General features: G+C 46.5%; 1 protein-coding gene across 9 annotated transcripts in view; it reads right to left on the bottom strand.

Annotated features, from left to right (window-relative positions):
• CEP164 (centrosomal protein 164) overlaps window positions 1–19,597 on the bottom strand; it is a 60,851-nt gene extending 41,254 nt beyond the window's left edge. For all 9 annotated transcript variants that reach the window (XM_047691714.1, XM_047691712.1, XM_047691711.1 and 6 more), the window contains exons 1-4: window positions 19,476–19,597; window positions 14,131–14,233; window positions 9,747–9,858; window positions 1,726–1,930 (exon numbers count right to left, since the gene is read on the bottom strand). In XM_047691714.1, coding sequence (XP_047547670.1) covers window positions 1,726–1,930; window positions 9,747–9,858; window positions 14,131–14,212 — 399 coding nt within the window. In that variant the 5' untranslated portion in view covers window positions 14,213–14,233; window positions 19,476–19,597. The remainder of the gene's footprint in view (window positions 1–1,725; window positions 1,931–9,746; window positions 9,859–14,130; window positions 14,234–19,475) is intronic.
• Window positions 19,598–25,384: the final 5,787 nt, after the last annotated feature.

Here is a 25,384-nt window from a genome sequence, read left to right as displayed (position 1 = left end):
GTACTGCTCAAGAGAGGTCCACACCAGAGAATCTTCAGTCTCGAAGAGACCCTAAAAGACAGACCTCATCCTGCAAACATTCACACTAAGGTCCAGCCGGCCTATGCACGCACACCGCCAGAGAGCCCAAGACACCTGAGCCCAGGTCACCCACCTGGCTCAGGCCTGCCCTCTGCACAAACCCAGGTCTGAGGCACTGTCCTGAGCCCCGAGATCCAGGCTGGCAGCCCAGGGCTATCCAATCGTCCTCAGCTCCTGAAACCACAAAGGAATCCTTTTTAACAGGGAGCTCCAAGCACTTACTCACGTACCCAGAACTCTGCCACCCAACCCTCTGCCCCAGAACACTCGCCTCATTCCCTCTATCACCTTTAGCCATGCCAGAGCCTGCCCAGACACTGATTATCATTTAAAGTAGTTCTGGGCTAACGAAAAGCCCATTATCCATCTTGGGCCTTTCAAACATGTAACATCAGAAAATTCAACTGATGTGGATGTTACCCAACCTCTTTTCTCCATCTGGAGGGATGGGCTTGCTATCTTATTTCTTGGGATCATGAGTAGCAGTACATGGGGAAGGGGGAGGGAAGGAAGAGTATGTTTAGAGGTTGGAAATGTTGAAAGAGACAAATTCACCAGCAACCATCCAGTGGCAGAACTGATGCCTTGGGGAAGGAAGGAAGGAAGGAAGTTAGTTAGTTAGTTAGTTGGAGGAAACCTTCACTGAGAAGCAAGCACTAAGCACTGTGGGAAACAGACTACAAACAGAAATCTGGACAAATGAGAGGGTTGAAAAGATAAAGTCAGTGTTCCCCCCCCACCCCCCACCCCCCGGCTGGCCTGGGTTCCTATGGGGCCTCCCTCTCCTCACTGTGCCACACCTGCTCCGCACCTGCGCCACACCTGCTCCGCACCTGTGCCACACCTGCCTCACACCTGCCCCACACCTGGGTGAAGGACTTCCTGGACCACCAGAGCACTCTGGACGAGCCTGGGCCTCACATCGGGATGGCTCCAAGTCTTAGCTTCTTTACCTATAAAGTCACGGCCATAACTCTGTCTCTAGAGTTCAGACACACTGGAGGAACAAATGAAACAAAACAAGGGCAAAGAGCGCTTTCAACTCCAAGTTAAAAAAACAAAGCTACCCGAGACTAAGATGATCACACTGCCATCAAATGTCAATTATGCACCACTAACAGCCGACGCCGGCCACACAGACAATCCACAGGAGCAGATACAGCCCAGAGCTTTCCTTGCTGGATGTGGAAGGCACTGGCATCCTGACAGTTGAATCAGGGCTACATCTGACATCTAGGAATTTGCACCACCCTGGGAAGACCTGGCTCTGAAGGGGCAAGGAGGACACTCCACTCGTCTGGGTTCTCCGTCAACTGTCCCCCGTCCCCCACTCTCCACAGGGACAAACGACACCGCTTCCCGGACCGCCGCAGAGCTCGGCAGAGTGCTCTCACTCCCCAATCCCACCACACAGCACGTGCTTCCTAAGGGGGATAAAAGGAATTGTTCAGAGGCAATAAGAACTTCCAGAAGCTAAAAGGAAAATTTGCCAAGAGATAGGCAGATCGGAGGTGATATACTATGAAGAAATCACTGTATTATTGATGCTGTTCTTAACCTCCCAGCTAGAAAGGCCTAGAGGCTCCCAACATTCCCTTAGGTCTCAGCCCTGGCCTCTCTGGGAACTGGCAGCCACGGACTCACCAGAGGACTTTTGGGGTTCTCTTTGTCCTTCTTGTCTTTCTTTTCCTTTTTCTTTTTCTTGTCTTTCTTCTTAATGGCTCCAGGAGCTGATAGCTTCCCCCGCTCTTGGATCACCAAATTCCGATAGTGCTCGTCACACGGATGGTCCCACGTGGACTGCCCATTGGCAAAGTTGAAATAGTAAATATCACCTGTGATGTCCTGGCTGTGGAGAGCAGAGATCAGAAATTAGTCTCTGCTCAGGCCCAAAGCTACTTAGGGGGAAAAAAGAAAGGAAGAAAAGTGGCCAGGAGATGGAGAAGAAGGAAGAACGGTGAAGAAGGAAGAGAGGAGCAGAAGGAGAAAGAAGAGGGCAAGAGGACATAGGGAGGATTAACACAGAACGGAAGGGTACCATGTGGCTAAGACAGGACTTAACTTAGCTAGGAACAAAGGACTGGGATGCCTAAGGACTTCTCTAGAAGAAGATATATAATCATCGGGGTTCCTGGGAATTCATGCTGGACTGGAGTAGGTATAATCTTGGTTTTAGATGGTAAGTACAGATGCCATGGGATCCTGGAGATAAATTCAAGGGTCAACCTTGCTTACTATTTTTATAAATGGCATAAGGAAGAAAGAGCCATTCCAAAAGCTCTGGTTTTGCAGAAGACTCTGAACTCACAAGAGGTGACAATCCAAGTCAGTGGGGATCAACAATAGAAGAAGATAACGTAGGGACACCTGGGTGGCACAGTCGGTTGAACGTACGACTCTTGATTTGGGCTCAGGTCTCGATCGCAGGGTCATGGAGCCTGCTTAAGATTCTCTCTCTCCCTCTGCCTCTCCCCCCGCCACCCCGCCAATTCTCTCTTTTTCTCTCTCTCTCCCTCTAAAAAAAAAAAATAAAAAGAAGAAAAACAACATAAAAGGTGCATTTCAAGAATCTGTGTTTTGACATAGACAAGCCCAAAACAAGCCATTCATTACATCTGCTGTTATCAACAATCCATTGGGACAACTATTAGAAAAACAAAGAACCAACCACACATTCACAATAGCCATATAAAAAGACACAATACCCAGGACTAAATCCAAAGTGTGCAAAATCTTTATAAAGCTTTACCAAAAAATCAGGAAAAAGGAAAAAAGAAAAAGCACTTGGAGAGACAGTCCCTGTTACTGAATAGAAAGACTTGAGTCTGGGGGCGCCTGGCTGGTTCAGTTGGCAGAGCACATGATTGTTGATCTCGGGGTTGTGAGTTCAAGCCCCACACTGGGTGTAGAGACTACATTAAAAAAAAAAAAAGACTCACGTCTATAAACATACTGATAATCCTCAAATTAATGTATAAATCCAATACAATCCCAGTAGAATCCCAAACAGGCTCCTTATAAAACCTGACAAGCTCAATCGCGATTCTAATAAAAGAGAAAACATGCAGATATAAGCAGGGAAAATATCAGGGATGAAAGACAAAAAGCTAACAAACGACAAAGAAGCACATCAGAAGATGCACGACACCCATGACCATCAGGGAACATGGGCGGCCACTTCATGCCCAGCAGCACAGCTACTGCCAAACGAGCAGGGACGAACAGGTGTGGGCGAGGATGTGCGGACACCGGACCCTTGTACACTCTTGGTGGGGATGGAAAGGGGTGCAGCCACCATGAGAAACAGTGTGGCAGTTCCCTAAAAATTAAAATCAGAACTCCCATATGATCCAGTAATTCTGCCCAAAAACACCAAAAGCAGGGATTCGAGCAGACTTTTGTACACCATGTTCACAGCAGCATTATTCATAATGGCAGAAGGGTGCAAGCAGCCCAAATGCGCACCGACAGACAAACGAAGGAACAAAATGTAGCACAGACATACCCTAGAATTTTATTCCACCTTGAAGAGGAAGGAGGTACCGACACGGGCTACCACACAGATGAAGCCCGCAGATGTGATGCTAAGTAAAATAAGCCAGACACAAAAGGACCAATACTGTGGGTCCACTGATGCCGTCTAGAACAGGTTAATAAGCAGAGACGGAAAGTAGATCTGAGCTTGCCCAGAGCTGGCAGGTGGGGAGAATGGGCACAGACTTTCAGTTTAGGAAGCTGAAAAAGTTCTAGAACTGGATGGTGGTAATGCTTACACAACACTGTGAATGTGCTTCGTGCCACTCAACTGTCTATCTAAAAATGGTTAAAACAGGACATTTTATGTTATGTATGTTTTACCAGGAAAAAAAATAACAAAAAATGTATAATTTCAGTGTGATAAAAGAAAGAGTAAAGACAATAAAAAACAGGAGAATGGAAGAAAATAACAGAAACCGTAGTAGAAGATTAATACACAGAAATATCCGAGTTTCACCTTCTCCAAAATAAAAAGATAAGCGACCCAGCAGACAAAGTTGGCAAAGGGTATAAAGAAGCAAACGGCCAACAGACAGCCAGTTCCACTCAATGAACAATTTGAGAAATGCAAATTCAAACGATCAGGTATAATTTCCTGCCCTTGGAGTGACAATTTTTTTTGTACTGATCATTTCTGGGGGGTTGACAATGTTATAATCGATAGTATTTTTAAATGAACCACATGTACTATTATTGGAGGGATTGTTAAACTGTAATGGAAAGTCATTTGGCATTAACTAATGATATTTAAATTCGGCATATCTTTAAACACATCGATTCAAAATCTAGAAATCTAAAATCAAATTACATCTAAAATCAAATTCTAGAAATTTCTTCTCAAGATACACATACAAAATCTCAGGCAACATGCTTAACCAAACTGAAGGAAACATCTCACCTCTCCTCACCTGGGGCCAAATTCTCAGAGGCCAGAAAAAGAAAGAACACATGAAGCCTGATTAGTATGAGAAGTAACAGGTCAATAGTCTGGTGTCTGACCTAGACAGAGACCTTTCAAACCTGGGTTTTAATGCCAACTGACAGACACAAGAGATGACCTTAGGCTTTCAGGAATCTGGAAACCAGGAATGAGACCCTTGCATATGGCTGGGCCCTTAAGGCTTCTTGCTCCCTGAGTAGAAAAACATAGTGGAGCAAGGAAACATGTCACCCAATCCAGGTCTAGGCAGGCAAAATCAAATTTCATTAAATATTAAAACCCCAATGGGGTGCCTGGGTGGCTCAGTGGGTTGGGCCGCTGCCTTCGGCTCAGGTCATGATCTCAGGGTCCTGGGATCGAGTCCCGCATCGGGCTCTCTGCTCAGCGGGGAGCCTGCTTCCCTCCCTCTCTCTGCCTGCCTCTCTGTCTACTTGTGATCTCTCTCTGTCAAATAAATAAATAAAATTAAAAAAAAAAATTAAAACCCCAAGACACTTGTAGACATAGAGTCCAAATTTGGTAAGGAAATCCCAAATCAGAAAATTAATGTAAAAATTTAGTCCTAAACCCACTGAAAAATCCTTGGCATAAGCTATTGTTAAAGCCACTCAACAACCTAGGAATAAAACACAGAAGATACTCTATAGAAGATGGAGTCCAGGGGTGCCTGGGTGGTTCAGTGGGTTAAAGCCTCTGCCTTTGGCTCGGGTCATGATCTCAGGGTCCTGGGTTCGAGCCCCACGTCGGGCTCTCTGCTCAGTGGAGAGCCTGCTTCCCCCTCTCTCTCTGCCTGCCTCTCTGCCTACTTGTGATCTCTGTCTGTTAAATAAATAAACTCTTAAAAAAAAAAAAAGAAGATGGAGTCCAAAAGTCCCAATACTTAATTAACAAACCCCATGGGGGAGACAGTTCATGGTGAAGGGGAATCAGAGCCAGCGAAGACAAGCATTAGCACACAAGGACACTTGGCATGGTAGAATCATCAAAAGAAGACTAAAATTAACTACAACTAAAATTACTGTAGAGATAAAAAGAGTAGAAGCTATAATGAAAGAACAGAACTCTAAAAAAAAAAAAAGACATATTGAAAAAACATAACAGAACTTGTAAGAATTGGTAAAATCATTAAATTAGGGGAGGAAAGGGGGATGAAGAGACAGGACTCCTCAAAGAAAGAAAGCACCCAAATCCTGAACTTGGGAAATAGAAATAAATATACACCTGATACACTGCAGTGAAATTATAGAACACCAAAGATAAAAATAAAATTATAAAAATAACCAGAGGGGGGAAAGATTTACTACCCACTAAGGAACAACAAATGAGACCAAGAAAATATGTCTTATTAAGGAAAACCGTAAGTCAGAAGATAATGGTACATAATATTGGCCAAGGCTGTTCAAATTCAAGAGACAATTCTGTACTCAAACTGTTATTCAGAGTGAGACCAGACAAAAGTGCCTAGGGACACAGGAAGACATAAACACATCTAGATGCTTGATAGAAAGGATATTTATAGAACCCTATATTGAAAAATGAGAGACTACATTCTTATTGAAAACACCTAGAACATTTACACAAATAGAACCACTTACTGAGCCAGAAAAGAGGTCTTGACTTGTAACAAAAAAATGAATAAATTGGAAGTCAATAATAAAAAAAAATACCCAAACTCTATCTACCTCATCCCCTTCAAACTATTATTTTAGAATAAAGATACTTAACAAAATTTTAGAAAATCAAATCCAATAATATATGATCACAACCAGGTGGACTTTATCCCAGGAATGTAAGGTCAGTTTAATATTTGAAAATCAATCAATATCATTGACCATATTAAGACTAAAACAGAAAAAAAAAAAAAAAAACCCCACGATCGTATCAATAGATACAGAAAAAGCATTTGGTAAAAACCTATATGCTTTTTGATTTAGACTCTGAGCAAGCCAGGAATACAGGGAACTTCTTCACCTTGACAAAGGGCATTTACAAAAACTACAGCTAACATCATACTCAATCCCTTAAGATCAGGAACAAAGCAAAAATATTCATTGTCACCACTTCTATTATTGGCAGCTTTAGTCAGTACAGTAAGGAAAGAAATAAAAATAAAAGGCATCCAGATTGGAAAGGAAGAAGTAAAAATGTCTTTTGCACGAAGACTGTGATCACATATATAGGAAATCCTATGTAATCTACAAAACTATTAGAAATGACATATGTGGGGCACCTGGGTGGCTCAGTCAGTTGAGTGTCAGACTCTTGATTTCGGCTCAGGTCATGATCTTGGGGTCATGAGACTGGGCCCCCCGCCCCATCTCCTGCTTTGGGTTCCATGCTCAGAGGGGAGTCTGCTCTCTCCCTCTCCCTCCCTCCTACTCCCCCAGCTCACTGTGTGCCCAAGAGCACACACACTTCTCTCTCAAATAAATAAATAAATAAATAAATAAATAAATCTATCTATTAAAAAAAAAAGAACTGACACATGAGTTTACAAGGTTGCCAGCTACAAGATCAATATACAAAAGCTAATTTTATTTCTATATAAAAACAATAGGAAATTGAAATTTTAATATATACCATTTACAGAAACATCAAAAATACACACTACTCAGGAATAAATTTTTTTTTTTTAAGATTTTATTTATTTGTCAGAGAGAGAGGAGAGCGAGTGAGCACAGGCAGACAGAATGGCAGGCAGAGGCAGAGGGAGAAGCAGGCTCCCTGCCAAGCAAGGAGCCCGATGTGGGACTCGATCCCAGGACGCTGGGATCATGACCTGAGCCGAAGGCAGCCGCCTAACCAACTGAGCCACCCAGGCGTCCCTACTCAGGAATAAATTTAACAAAATATGGGCAAGACATGTGCACTAAAAACCAGGAAACATTTCTTAGAACCATCTAAATAAACAGAGACGGGCCCTGCTCATGGGTTGAAAGACTCCATGTAATTTTAGAGGTCAATTCTCCCTAAATTGATTTATAGATTCGGTGCAATGCCAATCAAAATCTTAATAGGATTTTCTTTTTCTTGTAGAAAATGACAAGCTGATTCTAAAATTCATATGGAAATGCAGAGGACCTACAATAATTACAACTTGGAAAATGGTGAACAAAAGCTGGAGGATTTACCCTAAATGACCTCAAGACTTACAATAAAGCTACAGTAATCAAGATAGTACATACAGTATCACTGTTAAGGAAGACAAACAGATCAATGGAAGAGAGCAGAGAAGCCAGAAGTAGACCCACACATAGGGTTAATTTGCAAGAAAAATCGAAGCACCCTTCAGTACAAGAGTGGTTAAATAAATCAGGATCTTTAAAAATTAGGGCACATCTCTACATGCAAAAGTGTGTAGCTGATAAAAGGCTAAGGTGGGCCACACGTCTACAAGAGAACAGCAACAATGTATACTGCACACACTTAGTGTAACAAACAAAACCATGTGCGTCCTGCCGGGTGTGTTTTCAAGGCCAGGAAGAAAGTCACCAATTAACAGTAGTTACTCTTGGAATTGACAGGATAGAAGATGGCACGCGCAGATAAATTTTAATGACTTACAGTGTTTTAAAAATTGCAGGAGAGTTCATGCTCCCTTCTAGGCTGAGGGAGCGCCGGCCACCACAAGCAGGACCGTGAAGGCAGCAGGCACAAAGCCCGGCACACGGGCGCCCGGCTGACCCATGACCGACGACGGTGTCTTCCCTTCCACCCTCCGCTTTCCTTTTCACAAACACGGCTGCCATTTATTTATTAGGTATGTGTGCATTAAGGTATTACTATACTGATTATACTTCTCATGTGGTTTTTCATTCAAAAATGGATCCAAAAGCAAAACAGCACATGTACCAACAAACATAAAAACAAAAACAGAAGATAGAGATTAATGGATGAGGCAAATGTCCGGCCCAGAGCAGATGAGTCAGGTAAGCCACGGACTCTTGGTCACCATCAAGGTCATGATCTCCTGGGATCAAGGTCCCGCATCAGGCTCTGCCCTGGGCGTGGAATCTGCTTGAAGATTCTCTCCCTCTACCCCTCCCACCATGTGTACTCTCTAAAACAAACGAACAAATCTGTGAAAAAAACAGATAAGGCAAATGTGGGTATCAGGGTGGATACTGGCAACAAAACAGAAACCACTTCCTACGAACTTATCCTACAAACCCAACATGCGTCCTCGGCACCTGGAATACCGTGTACAGCACGGACGGACTTCTTACGAGAAAGATGAAACTGGAGGAGATCCGAGGAGATGCAGCTAAAAAGATCAAGAGAACGCGGAGCCTGCCACCTAAGGTGAAGCTAAAAGGATTACATATGATTCTTCAGCAGGGATGGGTAAGGCCACAGATGCAGTCATTTTGAAGCTTGGCCAACACATTGAATGGATGGGTAAGAGCAGAATAATTACACCGTGCCCACAAAACTGTGCCACACTGGCAGAACGGAGGACCCCAGAAGACACCTAGGCACTAGGTGGGGACAAGCATAGGCAAGTGGCATACTCCAAGAGGAAGTAAACTTAGCACACACTTGCAGAGGCAAGCCGGTGCGCACTGCACCGGTGACAGGAAGAACAGAGCAGGCGGCCAGAAGAGAGAACAGGTGTCACCGTCCCCCGAGAGTGGGGCAGGATGCAGTTCTCAGGCGGCGACAGGCTGGCAACAGCTTCCAAGACCCTGTTAGCCTCGTCACCATCAACCCGGTTCCCTGACATAAGCTGAGTGGCTCCGCTCGCCACCATTCAGAGAGCTCAGAGCCAAACTGAAAATAGGAACAAATCCACAACTCAAAGTCAGAGACAGGTTGCCAAGGGAGACAGAATCCCCACCAGGCTGTGGGGCCCCACCCAGCCCTCCTTAGCACCCGATCCACCGTGGACATGCTGACCGGGTCTCAGTATTGTCACTCTCCATGGCAGTCTGCAAAGAGTAGCAATGACACCTCCCCAGCGTGTGGGAAACAGATGCTGCCCTTGCGAGACCCGACCCAAGGCAGCCGCTCCTGGGACCCTGGACCAAGCAGGTCGGCGTAAGCTCAGGCCCAAGGCATCAGGTGGCGCAGCAGGGGCAGAGCCCACTGCCATTCCCAGCTCTGTGCAGGCCAGGCTTCGAAAGGTGGCAAATGCAAGCTGACCTCCAGGGCCAGCTCCCTCTGCCTGGGAGAGGCCAAGCCAACTTACCAGGGCTTCCACTCCACAGGCAGCGGGGCCACAATGCCCTCCCTCGCCAGCCACATCAGTTCCGGCTCTTTGACGGGGTCGATACCAATCTCTCTGGCGAACTCGAGAATTTCTGCAAGAAGAGGCAGGAGAATGAGAAAGGAAGAAAGCTGGGGATGTGGAAAGGAGAAAAAAAATCATAGCTGTGCAGTAGTGTAACTTGTACAATAATAAGAAATAATAAGAAATATACCTGTTGGCTCCCGGTTCCCGTTACTATTTGACTTTGGACCCAAGTTCCTGACCAGAGCTCCGAAAGCCCCGGGAACTTCCAAAGCAGCTTTTCTACCAATGAGGTGACTCTGGGCAGACTCCTGGATGGGGGACGGTCACCAGAGAGACCAAGCCATGTTTAGAAGCTTGGGCCTTGGGGCACCTGGCTGGCTCAGCTGGTAAACCATGCAACTCTTGATCTCGGGGTGGTGAGTTCGAGCCCCATGCTGGTGTAGAGATTATGTAAATTAAAAATCTGGAAAAAAGGGGGTGGCCACCTGGGTGGCTCAGTCGGTTAAGCATCTGCCTTGGGCTCAGGTCATGATCCACGGGATCCTGGGCTCGAGCCCCATGTCAGCCCTGATAAGCAGGGAATCGACTTCTCCCTACACGCCTCTCCCAGGCTCCGGTGCACACATGCCCTCTCTCTCTAAAACAAACAAACAAATAAATAAAATCTTTAAAAAAAAAAGCAGCAGCTTGGAACTTTTGGCCTCACCCGTTCCCCGGAGAGGGGCTCGATCAATCATGACTTGGTGAAGAAGCTTCCATGAAGATCCCTAAACTACGGGGCTCAGAGAGCTGTGGTGGTTGGTGAGCACTGCCACGTGCCGGGGGAACCTGCGTCCCAGGTCTACAGAGACAGACGCTCCTGCAGTGGGGCCCTCTCGGACCTCACGCATTGGATCTCCACATCTGGCTATTCATCTGTTTCCTTTAGGATACCCTTTATTATACGATAAACTGGAAAATATAAGTTTTAAGTGTTTCCCTGAGTTCTGTGGCCTGTTTTAGCAAATTATCAAACCCAAGGAGGGGGACATGGGACTCTGGTGTCTCACTTGTTGGTCAGAAGTACCAGGGACAGCCTGGGACTTGCTACAGCAAGTCTGAAGTAAGGGCAGTCTTGTGGGACTGAGCCCTTAGCCTATGGGATCAGATGCTCTCTCCGGGGACACAGTGTCAGGGCTGAACTGAATTGTAGGACATACAGCTGGTGTTAGGAAACCCCCAGACATCTAGTGCCAGCATTTTGACTGTGAGAATAAAGGAAAAGCAGAGTTTCTTCCTAGACAATTTTTTTTTCTACTTCACCTTTACTCTCTAAATTTTCCTAGGTGAGCAAGTGTTATGTCTCTAACTATAAACAATAAATTTACATAATTTCATCTTTTTTTAAGATTTTATTTATTTGACAGACAGAGATCACAAGTAGGCAGAGAGGCAGGCAGAGAGAGAGGGGGAAGCAGGCTCCCTGCCAAGCAGAGAGCTCAATGTGGGGCTTGATCCCAAAACCCTGGGACCATGACCTGAGCCGAAGGCAGAGGCTTTAACCCACTGAGCCACCCAGGCGCCCCTAATTTCATCTTCTTAAATGATAAATGGTACAACTGAACCAAGGCATGCTACTGCCATACTCCAGGAATGTCATCTGAAGCCAAGGCAAAATGGTAAGACCAAGATCATCAGTGTGGTAGGGACCTGGGGAAGAAGCACACCAGCCACAACCAAAGCCATCCTGAATGAGGGCAGCCTTACCGAGACACAAGCTCTCCCAAGATTTCCAAAATCTTGCTGCAAAAGTGCTCGTCACTCAGTCAACTAGCATGAACGCAACTAGATAAGACTAAGCACCCGGAGGACCTTACCGACCCACGAACGGAGTCTAAACCACGGGGCAGGTGTCTGAATGGAGATCTGCACTGTGTGCCCAGGAGCAGAGACAGAGCAGTGACTTCTGCTCGGGGTCCGGGGATGTCTGAGCTGGGAAAGGGGGATGATACTTGAGCAGCCTTGTTCTCCACTCAACCCTCTCACCCATGACGGCAGTTGTTTCTTTTCCAATTTTGCTATATATTATAGACTCTGAGACTTGCTTTATACTCTTGTGGGAAGCATTTAGAAAGCTCTTTCACCAGAGATCTGGAGGAACCACGGAGATATATATATATACATATACATACTAAGAGCTAGCTCACACCAACAGGGAAAAAGACAGATGAGCTAACCACTGGAATGTCACCAGAGCCCCCAGGAATAATGAAATAAACACATCGATACTTCAGCTACTAAGAGCCCAGGCCAGAAAAGCATCACCAGTTTGGGTCATCTCAGGGGGAATGGGGAGGATGACATACCTGGGGACCAGGGAAGAAAAAGCACGTTTTCAAAGGACCAGCTGGAATTTGGCTAGCCAGGGACAAACTTATTCACAGAGCTCACAGTTTTTGAGTGCTTCCTGTTTGCTGTGAATAAGAGAAACAGTGTCTGTCCTTATGGAGAAGAAACCACCAGTAAAGAAGTGAACAGACAACTGCACAAAGAATTACAGCTTCTGATAAAGGAAATGAAGGAAGTAAATGAGGAATGAGAGAGAGAATGTCAAGGTGGAGAGGGCACTCCTTTGGAAAGGGCCAAGGGAAACCTCTCAGAATGGAACACAAATGAAACCTAGAGGAGACAAGGGAGCTGGCCATGCAGAGCACTGAGGAAAGAGCACTCAGGTGCAAAAGGCCTGTGGCAAGTGGTAGTTTGGCCCCTCTGGGGGCTGTCAGAAAGGTCATGTGACTGGCAGAGTGGGAAAGAGAGAACGGCACTGGGTGAGCCCAGCCAGGTGGCAGACTGGGTCATGCAGAGTCCCACACACCCCACTAAGGGTGCTCTGCTAAATAAAATAGATTATTACTAAAAGCAGAGCCCTGCAATGATCTGCTTTACACTGTAAGAACACTCTGGTGCAAGGGGGAGCATAAACAGGAAGGTGGTGCTTTTTGTGAGGACACCTGGCTGTGGGTCGCAGCTGCGCTGCTCAGCAGACCTGTGCCTTGACGGAAGTTGGTTTACCTTCCTGTGCCCCATTTCCTCATCTGTAAAATGGGAATGGTAACAGTACCTAACTCATGGAGCTGCTGTGAGGGTTGAAAAGAAGTAGATGTGGGGCACCTGGTTGACTCCATTGGAAGAGCATGCAACTCCTGATCTCAGAGTTAGGAGTTCAAGTCCCCCATGGGGTACAGAGATCACTTAAGTTAAAAAAAAAAAAAAAAAAAAAAAAGAGTAAAGGAGATACATGTAAAGTTCTTAGCACAGAAACCAGTACAGAGGAGCACTCAGTAAATTCTGTTATTTCTGCTGTTTCAAAACAAGGGGCACCGGGGTGGCTCAGTCGTTAAGCATCTGCCTTTGACTCAGGTCATGATCCCAGAGTCCTGGGATGGAGCCCTGCACGGGGCTCCCTGCTCAGCGGGAAGCCTGCTTCTCCCTCTCCCACTCCCCCTGCTTGTGTTCCCTCTCTCACTGTGTCTATCTCTGTCAAATAAATACATACAATCTTTAAAAAAAAAAAAAAAAAAAGGCTTTCGTTTTCATCTTATGAAATTGGGTTACCTCCTGGCTTTAGGACACACTATATTTCACAATATCCCCTACTATATTGTTTTTTCTTAAGATGGACTCCTTTTTTTTAATATTCATTCATTCATTCATTCATTTTTAAGGTTTTAAGTAATCTCTATACCCAACGTAGGGCTCAAACTCACAACCCTGAAATTGGGTCACATGCTCTATGGACTGTGTCAGCCAGGCGCCCCTATATTTTCATTTTAAAATTAATCATTGGTCAGGGGCACCTGGATGGCTCAGTCAGTCAAGCGTCTGCCTCAGACTCAGGTCATGATCCCAGGGTCCTAGGATTGAGCCCCACATCAGGCTCCCTGTTCAGTGGGGAGTCTGCTTCTCCCTCTTCTCCTTGCTCATTCTCTCTCTAATAAATAAATAAAAATAAATTAAATTAATCACTGATCCAACCCAGTCAGCAAACCTTTTGTGTAAAGAGCTAGACAGTAAGTATTTTAGGCTTTGTGCATGACAGGGCTCCTGTCACAACCCCTCAACACTGCCCATGTGCCATGAAAAGCAGCCACAGACAATACATAAGCAAAACCATGGCTATTTTCTAATAAAACTTTATTTACAAGAAGGCAACAGGCCAGGTCAGGTCCATGGACTACAGTTTTCCCTGATTTAACCGAATACACGGAGTGGCCCTGCACACACAGCATGCTTCGTATTGGAAGGACAGAGCTCAATCCGAGATCATCCCGGCCCTCGAACTGCACCCCCGGCCTCCTACCTTGCTCACTGGGGATGTAGGTCTCATCATAATCTTCCTCTAGAACCAGCTGGTCTCCTATGCGGATGGGTCTTCCGGCCATGACTGGTCTGGGCTCAAACACCTGCGCCCAAAGAGAAAATCAGTGACCCGGCTTAAAAGGGGAAAAACCGGAGCTGGGTCATGCAGCACACCAGCTTAGCCAGGGATTTTCCAACTCCAGGGACAGTGAAGTGTGGGACAAACAGCTCAAAACCCAGGCCTTCTAGGCTTTGCACCTGGGAAAGTTCCCTGAGACACACCTCCCAAAGGCTTGCTGAACACATAGTGAGTCACAAAGGATCTGGAAACCCAGCCTTCTCTGAGTTTGACTTCATATGCCGCCCGCCCCCAACACAGGAGGAATAATTCACAGTATAGGACCCCCAGCTAGAAAACCCTAGTGAAACACCAGAGGAACTAGAAGCACCCCTCACTCCCACATACCAACGTATCCCAGGGCAGTCCCACAGTCTCAGCACACATCCCTATTTGCCTTCAACCATGTCCTCAGGGAGCTGACGATCTAGTGGCAGTAGCAAACCCAACTTTAATGTTAGAAGGCAGAAGGGGAGTAAAACCATACAGCTCTGGAAATACTAGGAGAGAAAGAACATTCCCGCTGAAGGGAGGATCGCAGGCTTTGTCAAGGGGCTGGGGATGAAGGGCAGTCAAGAGTGGCGTGAGTGGAGAGAGGTGTTCTAGGCAAGGGGACATCGTGTGCAGACAAGCGGTTCTGGAGTGCTGGACCCCAGCGGGCATGGCAGGGGCTGAGGCAGAAAGCCAGGTCACGGAGGAGAGCCGTGTAGACCATGCAGAAGAGCCTCGCCTTTCCCCTGTGGCAAAGGGAGCTGCTGAGGGCTTTGGTGAAAGAAAGTGGCACAGACTGGCCTTTTTCTAGATTGAGAACATTGGCAGGAGTGGCACGGCAGGACCGGAGGAATGAGACTGGTGGAAAACCACTGAGGAGGCCTTAAACGAGGGCAGAAGCAGAGAGAAGGCAGAAGGGGCAGAGGCTGTGATGGCAGGCTTCATAGGACCAGGAAGGAGGACAGTTGAGGGAAGTTGGGAGTCTGACTTGAAACCAAGGTTTGTAGCTCCAGGGATGGACCAGTGTCAAATTGTTCAACTGACGAGCTGTCCCCGTTCTAGAATTGCTCCTCCCTTCTAATCCCTCCTCCTGTAACTACTGAGGACCCCGGGTCACAACTCTCCCCTCAGGCAGCTCCCACACCGAAGCTCCCCAGGATGCAGAGACAAGTCACCCTGGACAGGGGCTACCGCGTACGGCACTGCTGGGAGGGCTGTCACCACCCTGGTGTGACTGACACGAGCCTAGAGCAGCCTCTTCAGAAGCTGTCACTGCTCCACCCGGAGCAGCAAGCACAACACAGCCCTCTTCTAGCAGGGGAAGTGAGCAGAAAGACCCTGTCATCCAAAAGAAGGTCAGGAGTGTTCACGGCCTTACCTGGTAGCTCAGAATCTGTCCCAGGACCCCCAGAGAGGGACCCGTGATGAACAGCACAGGACAGAGGAGGGACTGTTGCTGTGGCCCTCTCCGTACCCTGAGAGTTGACAGCCGGCCAAGGAACGTATCTTGCCTCAGGACTCACGAGAGATGGCTCCCTCTGTCAGCACACCGGAGCCAAGGGAGTCAGACTCTGCCCCCTCTCACTCCCACCGTGACACCTCCAAGCAGTAACTTCGTGCCTCAGGAAGACAGGCTAATGGAAGAAGCGTTCTCCTCTGCCGTGCATCAACCCAAGTGGGGATCTGCTTCCTACCTGAAGATCCCATAACACCCTGCCGAAGTAACGTTCCCTCCACACACAGCAGAGGTAAGTAGGGTCACTGACTCTGGAAAAGCAGAGCAGGAACCAGATGTGGCTAAAGGAGCCAAGGGAATCTCGAGTTCTCTGAGTTAGGAAAAAGAGGGAAAGGATCGCTGGGGACATTAGGCTAGCCATCATTCGATCCAACAAGGCAGTGATCTTTTTTTTTTTTTTTTTAAGATTTTATTTATTTGACAGCGAGCAAGATCACAAGTAGGCAGAGAGGCAGGTGGGGGAGAGGGAGAAGCAGGCTCCCCGCAGAGCAGAGAGCCTGATGCGGGGCTTGATCCCAGGACCCCGAGATCATGACCCAAGCCAAAGGCAGCGGCTTAACTCACTGAGCCACTCAGGCGCCCCACGGCAGTGATCTTTTACAAGGTACTTTATCAACCACCCCCGAGCAACTGAGAAATCTCACATGTGGGAGATGTCACATATCCCTAGACACATCCCATCTCAGGAAAGCAGACGGCAGGTAAAATCTTGTTGCCGCAGAATGCCTGATTAGCTATACTGAAAAGGTCAGGAAGAACCCGGAAAATCTAAATTCACGGATCACTCCAATATCAAACAAATTTTTCCGTCAGAAAAAAATCAAGATGTGGGTGGGCTATATTCTCCCTCCTCTCTTTGCTTTGCCTGGCTTAAGAAAGGATGTGGGTAAGGGCAGGACCAAAAGAACAGGAACTGTAGGAACGAGGAAAGTGGAGGGAAGAGAAATCCTATGCCTTTAATGACTACTGGACATCATTTATTCATTCGAGAAATATTTATTGAACACCTACTAAGTTCACTTCTTGCTGGCACTAGAGACGTGATGAGGAGTAAAAACACCCGCGAGCTAACAGAGCATACTTACACACACATACGCATAATCAGAGTTCCCTGGGTATGGATTTCTGCCACTCTGCTGGAACAATTACAGAGAAAGTGCAGCCGAGAAAAGCAGCCTTACTGAAGAAGGCACTGGGGAGAAGGCGGGAGACGTGAGAAGTGATTATGTAGTGGTAACTGAGTGCAGGTCTGGGAACGTTCTTGGCTCTGAACCCCAGCTCTGCCATTTACCAGCAGAGCAAGCTGCCTCAATTTTCTCATCTGTAAAATGGAGATAACAAGGTCTATCCCAGAGGGCGGTGAGAATCAAATTATTCAATACATGGGCCGGGGGGAGGGGTAACGCCTGGGTGGCTCAATCAGGCCTCTGACTCTTGATTTCTGCTCAGGTCATGATCTCAGGGTCATGAGATCGAGACCCACGTCTGGCTCCACGCTCAGCATGGAGTCTGCTTGAGATTCTCTGTCTCCCTCTGCCCCTCCTGCTCATGCTCACTCTTGCGTGAATGCTCTCTCTAAAAAAATAAATCTTTTAAAAAATTAAATAAAAATAAATTATTCAATACACATAAAATACTTAAAACATAGTAAAATCTCAATAAATGGGTTGTTGTTATTACTATTACATATCTGAAAGGCCTATTCTACCTTGTTCCAGAGGACAGATCGAGTACCAGGGAATGTAAGTGAAGGCCTTTCTGACATTCAATGACCACTTATTGAACACCAACCATGGGCTGGCACTGTGCTAACTGTTAAGGCTACAAGCCTGATTACATGAGGTCCTGAACTCCAGCTAAGCCTAGCTGAGAAGCCAAACACATAAAGATGTGGTTGTAGAATGTGTGAGGCATGTTAAATAGCAGGAGGTACAATGAGAAACCAAGGTAAGGACAACTAACCTTATTCTGGAAGCTCAGGGAAAGCATCAGAGTAGAGGACCAATGAGAGGACTCTTCAAGAATCAGCAGGAGCTCACCAGGATATGGGAAGAGAAGGCAGAAGAAACAGCATGCACAAAGGCACAGAGGCAGGAAGAACACGGTGGGTGCAGAGAATTCATTTTGACAACAAAAGTTTATATTCCCTGAATAATTCCTATGTTCCAAGAACGGTCCTAATACTATATATACATCATCTCACCCCGTTCTCTCCAAGGGGTAGAAAATATTTTTCCCATTTTTCAAATAAGGAAAGTGAGGCTCGGCAAGGTTAAAGAAAAAAAAGAACAACTTCCCAAGGCTTCACAGACAGCAAAGGGCACAGCCTAACTGACATGCCACCCCCATGTCTCTCTGACCCCAAAGCCTGAGCTCTTCACCACTCCGACAGGGCCAGCACGCAAGGGACAATGAATGGGTGGAGTGGCAGGAGAGAGAGCTACAGTTGGAAGGCCCAGAGCACACTATAAAGGGCTTGGAAGGATTTAGGTTGAATTCTGTATGTGAGGAGGAGCCAGCACAGGATTTCACAAAAGAGACAGGCATGATGAGATCTGCAGTTTAGCAAGATATTCTGACAGCTGTCTAAGAACTAATTTCAGGAGGGCAAGAACAGAAGCAGAACGACCACTCAGGAAGCTTTCCTGAAAGCACAGGCAAGAAATTATGAACTAAGCCAGTGGCTGTGAGAATTGAAAGGAAGGACCAGATGCGTATGGTATTAGGCTGCAGAATCACAGGACCTGAAGTCTGCAGCAAGTGAGGGATGGGGAGGAGGGAAATCAGGGCACTTAGACTAGCGTGGGATTATCTGTTCACTTCTATGCCTTGCCCAATAGCCCCACCTAGCCTACTCCCTAGAATATAGGAAATGCCCAGCAAATGTTTGCCGTGTATATCCTAAGACTGAATTCCAGGGGCAGTCCTTCACGGACACAGGAACTACTGAAGGAGGCGCAGACCTGGGGGTCCAGGATGGCGGGGGAGGGACGCAGCTGGAGATGATCGGGGTCCAGGATGGCGGGGGAGGGACGCAGCTGGAGATGATCGGTAAGCAGGTCTGAGCTCAGGAAACAGGTGTGGCTGGGGCTCACGGTAGTTAAACAGACGGTCACTGAACTGCGGGCGAAATCACCCAGACCCAGACGCGGCCTGTGGTGAGCAGAAAGGACAGGCCTGCAAAGACCGCTGAGTTCGGAGGCCCGGGAGCGAGGAGTCGTGGAAGCCAAATGAGGGCTGCGATTCCAGGTGGAGGAGATAGATTTTTTTAATCCGTGCAAGGAAAGGAAGGGGAAAACAAACCTCCAAAACTTCCCGACTTCCCCAGCTGGCCCAAAGACGGCAGAAGGTCGGGCTAGCCCTGGATTCGGGCACGGGGAAAGCCTCCCCACGAAAGTATTCGAGCGCGGTTCGGAAGCCGGGCCTCACTCTCCACGGACCGTAAAAGTAAACGGGCGCCCCAGCAAGCTCACACGCCGTCACTCAAGCTCCGGCTCGCCGCTCGCTCCCCGCCGGCACCCCAGCCCAGCCCAGCGCCCCTTCCAACACTCGGAGAGATTCTGGATGGATGCACCCTAGTCCGGCCGCTCCTTCCCAACCTCTCTCCCCAGTTCCCGCCCACACTCGTGCTCCTCCCGCTGGCGGGCACACGAGTGTGTCCCAACTCTCCCGCTTCCTTCCTTCCCCCGCCACGCGACCCCTTTCTCCAGGAGGTCCTCACCTGCCCCCCGCCCGGGGAGGCACTGGGCCAACGCTCCCGGCTCTGCGCTGCTTCCCCAGCACCACCCCGGCTCCCCGCTTCCAGGGACGCCGGGGTGTTGCCCTGCAGCGGCCAACAACCACTTCCGGAAAGGGTACCGACTTAGCAACTGAGAGTCCCGCCTCTCCACGGAACCAAGAGGTCGCTGAACGAGAGCAGTGGCACTGGATTGGTTAGAGGTCCCGTCGGGTCACGGAGGACTTGTGCACGTTTTCCCATTGCACGATGGGAGATGTAGTCCAAGATTGTTAATGAAGGGGCCGCAAGGGGTGCTTGGAGAGCTCTGAATTCGATTAGGAGGGGAATTTCTTCCCGGGGCAGGAAAGGGTCATTCACAGTATTTATGGTAACGTGAATTAACTAAAGAAATCTATTCGTCATCATTTTTTAAGTAGTGTGATTAATATCAGGTGAAGAAGACACTGATCATCAGTAACCCGTTGAGTCTTTAATAAACAGAAGAAATATGAATGTAAGGTAAGGGGAGACCACCTCCCCCACCCCAACAGAAGATGCTTCCCTGGGCTCAGATGAAATCAGTGAGCACCTGATCAGGACTTGAGAGCTGTGTTTTCCCGGTGTTTACCTTTGACTCAGAGCGCAGGGCTGTTGAATGTCTGGAACATTGGGGATGATAATATCTCTCATAACTATTTCAAAGAGTCTGTTTAAGAAGAAAAAGGTGACAAGGATGCCTGGCTGGCTCTGGCCCGGAGGAGGGGTGGCTGTGGCTCTTGATCTGGGAGTCGTGAGTTGGGGCCACACGCTGGGTGTCGGGATGACTTAAATACATTTTTAAGAAGAAAGTGACACAATGTGTAGCCCCCTCCACAGGCTCAGTCTGGCAGAAGGATTGCTATTAATATAATCCCAAAGAGCTTAATCTGGCTCAGGTGGAGGGCAGATCTTTTTTGTCCTCAACCTCCTTCTAACAAAGAAGTTAAGAGGGTCAATACACCAATGGGAAACTGCAGGGCAGAAAAGTGAACTTCCCAGTTGGAGAGAATGAAGCACCTAGAGCAGATCCTGACAGGTTCTGTTGTGGATATGGATCTGACTCCTACCAACTCCTATGGGGTCCTGAAACCACGGGACCCTGGACCCAGAATGCGGAACTCAGGTTGTTGTCCCTGTAGATCCCAAGCCAGACATCCCGGATGTATTTCTCTTGTTTAACTTCAGCCTTTTGTGCAACAGCTCTGCCCGTACTTCCTTTATTCTGCCTTCAGATGACAAATCATTGCCTCCCACCCCCCGACACATAAAGTCTCCCTGAGCAGCAAGAGGGACAGACTGGGATGGGTCTCTGAGGGCTCACCCGCTCATCTACCACAGACCTTAAACAAAACAGGATCCAAAAAAAAACATTGGTAGATTTGGTCTCTATGTCCCAGAACTTCTAATCAATTCGGTTGACTTGAACTGCCGTCAAAATTCTTAACTTGTATTCCATAGCATCGGTCCCTTTCCATCTCATGGGGAGAGCTAATAAAGTCAGGGTCACCAGGGGATTAATGGGATTACCCCACACAGATAAACAATTTACATTTTATCAGCTTTCCCTGTAGGTTTGTTCTTCGAAATGCAAACCAATTTATAAAATGCCCTTAGGCAAACATAATTAAGAAAAGTAAATCTTTGGGGGGAAATAACAAAAATGACACACCAATTGATATGCCAGTAATATACCCAATGAATGAGGAAGAGAGATTGAGAATTTCATCCTTTGTAGGTTAGCTTCTGCACTCAAAGATGTGGGAAGAAGAAAACGAAATCGGTCCCCAAATTTATGCCATACCCGTGAAGTCAGAATTTTCACCGTTACAACTTTTTCTTCTCTTTTCATACTGTTTACTGGTAATATACAGACAATCACCCACATAAGAAAGAAAAACACTTGTTAACCCTATGATTTTTTAAGTATATAAAATTGTGAAATGTTCCCTCTGTTCTTTCAATCCACCATATTTAAAATTGCAAGCTGCGCTTCTACCTCCCTTCTCTGCTTTATTTTCCCCCATAGTGTATATCACCATCTGAAACACTGGATATTTTATTTTATTTTTCTTACTATCTGTCTCCCTATGGAAGATGTAAATTGCATGAAGACAGGAATTTTGTCCATTTTATTTATTGCTGTATCCATGGTGCCTAAAACGGAACTTAGCATGTAGTAGTAGGTTCTCAATACACACTTGCTGAATGAATAAATAAGCCAACTGAAGGAAGGAATTTCACACTTCAGAAGAAATCACTGTTGACATTTTGGTTTCTGTCTTCCAGACTTTTTAATGTTTATGCAGATGTATATTTATATGCATGCATATATATGCACACGTGCATCCTTTTTAAGTTTTGCAGAAATGAGATCTTAACATACATATTGTTCTACAATGCGCTTTTTTCACTTGACAGCTTTCAAGGAGAGTTCATAAGGAGTTACTCCATTCTTTATAATGGTGAAGTAGGATTCCATTAAGTGACTGTCTCCTTTTTTTTTTTTTTTTTTTTAAAGATTTTATTTATTTGTCAGAGAGAGAGAGGAGAGAGAGCGAGCACAGGCAGACAGAATGGCAGGCAGAGGCAGAGGGAGAAGCAGGCTCCCTGACAAGCAAGGAGCCCGATGTGGGACTCGATCCCAGGACGCCGGGATCATGACCTGAGCCGAAGGCAGCTGCTTAACCAACTGAGCCACCCAGGCGTCCCAGTGACTGTCTCCTTAATCATTCATTTTGTTTCCAAAGTTTCGGCATTACATACATGCTGCATTCATTGGATTCATTGAATAGGATCTTAGAAGTGACACTGCTGGGGGCGCCTGGGTGGCTCAGTGGGTTAAGGCCTCTGCCTTCAGTTCAGGTCATGATCCCAGGGTCCTGGGATCGAGCCCCACATCGAGCCCCACATCGAGCCCCACATCGGGCTCTCTGCTCCGCAGGGAGCCTGCTTCCTCCCCTCTCTCTCTGCCTGCCTCTCGGCCTACTTGTGATCTCTCTCTGTCAAATAAATAAAATCTTTAAAAAAAAAAATAAAAAAGAAGTGACACTGCTCAGAGAGTTTACATTTTTTTACATTTTAATAGACATTGCCAAATTTCTCTCTAAAAATGGAATAATTTTAGCCCAACCAAGCCTTTCACCAACACCAAAAATGTCCAACGTGAAAGGCAATAAATAAGTAAATGGTGATGGTATCTAAATATTATTGTGACTGCGTTCTTTCACTGTTAATGAAGCTGAACTTTTCCCCCACGTGTTTATTAGCCATTTGAATTTCTTCTATTAATTATCAATTCACATTCTTATTCATTTTTCTACCAGGTTGGTTGGGGATTTTATTGACTTGTAGATGGTCTTTGTATAGTATAGACATTAACCCTTTGGCTGTTTATTATGTGACAAATATCTCCTAGTCTGTGACTTATCTTTAACTTTGTAAATGTCATTTTTCATTTGGTAAATGTCATAGTGATAATAAAGCCAATAGCTAAATTTTACTGAGCATTTACAAAATGCCAGACACCATTCTAAGTGCTTTATATGGATTACCTCATTTAAATCTTCTATTACAAGGTAGGTACTACTGTTATCCCCATTTTAAAAATTGAGACCTACAAAGGATAAGGAACTAGGCTGTAGTCTCCTGTGTTCTAAATGACAGAGACTTGGAATACTAGAAGTGATTCTATAGAAGTTTTAAAAATTCAAGTAGTCAAACCTGTCCTTCAAAAAAACAACAACAGGGGCGCCTGGGTGGCTCAGTGGGTTAAAGCCTCTGCCTTCGGCTCGGGTCATGATCCCAGGGTCCTGGGATCAGGCTCTCTACTTGGCAGGGAGCCTGCTTCCCTTCCTTTCTGTCTGCCTCTCTGCCTACTTGTGATCTCTGTCAAATAAATAAATAAAATCTTAAAAAAAAATAAAAAATATATTAAAAAAAATAAAACAATAACAACAACAACAAAACTCCGAGTTTTGTTAGAGAGACCTTCTTTAACATAAGATTATTAAATGTTCCTCTATTTTTTCTGTAGTTTTATTTTTCACGTTAAACCCTTCGATCTACCTGAAGGTGATTTTTACATGAGATAGAGAGTTCGTTTTCTTTCCTTCCAAATGGAAGGAAATAAATAAAATCTTTTAAAAAAAATCTTAAAAAAAAAAGAGTCTCTGATTTTGTCTTGTTTTATTTTTCCTCTCTTCCCCAATGATCCTCTGTTTTATTTCTTAAATTCCACATAAGTGAGATCATATGATAATGGTCTTTCCCTTTGACTTATTTTGCTTAGCATCATACCCTCTAGTTCCATCCACATTGTTGCAAATAGCAAGATTTCATTTTTTTGATGGCTGAGTAGTAGCAATGTCATCTTTATCATATACAGAATTTCCACGCATACATTGATCTACTGATTTTTTTAACTGATTTTTATTTTTAAACTTGTTTCTAATCACCTTGTTGGTTAGGATTTTCTACTCTTACCATATCTGCAAATGAGCATTCCTTTGCTTTCTGATATATGTTTTAATTGCTCTGTGCATTTATTAGCTACTAATACAAACACCCTACACAGATTTGCAAGAGATACTGCAGGGGAAAACGTGACTTAGAAGGATTGACAGTATCATAGGGTCTTGGTGGATGCACTCCTGGGGGGAGTGGACCCCTAATTCCTGGGGGAGAGGGTCTCATTCCTGGAGGGGGTCTTCCTATTGGCATCCTTTGAGCACAGGGAACCCAAGTGGTGGGGCTTGTGGGTGGTCATATGCCAAGTGGAGGGGCCACATGCCTGGGGGAGTGTTCTTTGGCCCTCAGAAGTAGGTGGGGTCCCCCATCTAGATGGGCATTGAGATGGGACTCCAGCACTGCTGGTAGGAGCAACATCGGCACAGCTGCTCTAGAACCTCTTCCCTGAGGCCCCCCCAACCCCTCAAACAGGGCCTGCTAATCCAACAGAAGCCTGGGGAATTGCAAAACCAGCAGGCACTCCTCTGCCAGCTGCCCTGCCAACCCCAGGGCCTCCTGCAGCTCCAACAAGTGGTACCCAAGCAATCCCAGCATCTTTGGGGGGCAGTCCTCCCACGGTCATAGAAACCAAGTTCTCCCCTTATAGCCCCACCTTGACCCCAAACCCACCTTTCTTCATGGTCTGGCTGCTTCAGATTCTTGGGCTTGATCTTCCTGAATTCATCACAATCACAGAGGATCAAGCTCACATGCCTGGCAAAAGCCTTAAAGGTGTCAATGAATGTGCCAATGGCTCAGTCGGTAGACTTGTGTCTCCAGATCTCAGGGTTGTAAGTTTGAGCCCCATGTTGGCTGTAGAGAGCACTTAAAACATAAAATCTTGCCAATGAAGATTTGGCCGTCTTGCAGGTACCTCTCATTCTACAGTCAATGTGCTGCAGCATCTCGCTGTTCTTTCCCACAGTCACGGTTGCTGCTCCACCAAATCCAAGGTCTGCAGCAAGGTTTCAGGATCCTTAAGACCTGCGGGAAGGCTCCAGATGAAGGTGTCATGCAGCTTCTCTTACTAACAGTGCAAACGTGGGGCAGAGGCTTCAGGCGGTAGATGGAGCCTGGTTTCTCACTGGGAAATCAGCTACCTGGATATTCGGATCCTGCTTTCACCATCTCTTGGTGCCTCAGCTAAGCATGCCCAGCTCAGTTCCTCCTGGAAATCCACCCCAGGCACCTGCTGGTGCTGACATCGCCTTGGGTACGGCTGACGCTCTTGGTGGCTCAGCAGGGCTGTCCTTCTACGTTGGACGTCCACCTCTGGCACATGCCATTCTGTGGTCCGTCTGGGGTGCAGGCGGTCTCCGGCAGCTCCATCGCTCTCCTCGGCTGCGGCTCAGAGCAGATGGTCAGGC

The sequence above is a fragment of the Lutra lutra genome, chromosome 10 (assembly GCF_902655055.1).
Source record: "Lutra lutra chromosome 10, mLutLut1.2, whole genome shotgun sequence".
NCBI lineage: Eukaryota > Metazoa > Chordata > Mammalia > Carnivora > Mustelidae > Lutra > Lutra lutra.
The sequence above is the reverse complement of the archived record's forward strand: the minus strand, read 5'-3'. Positions and strand labels throughout refer to the sequence as shown.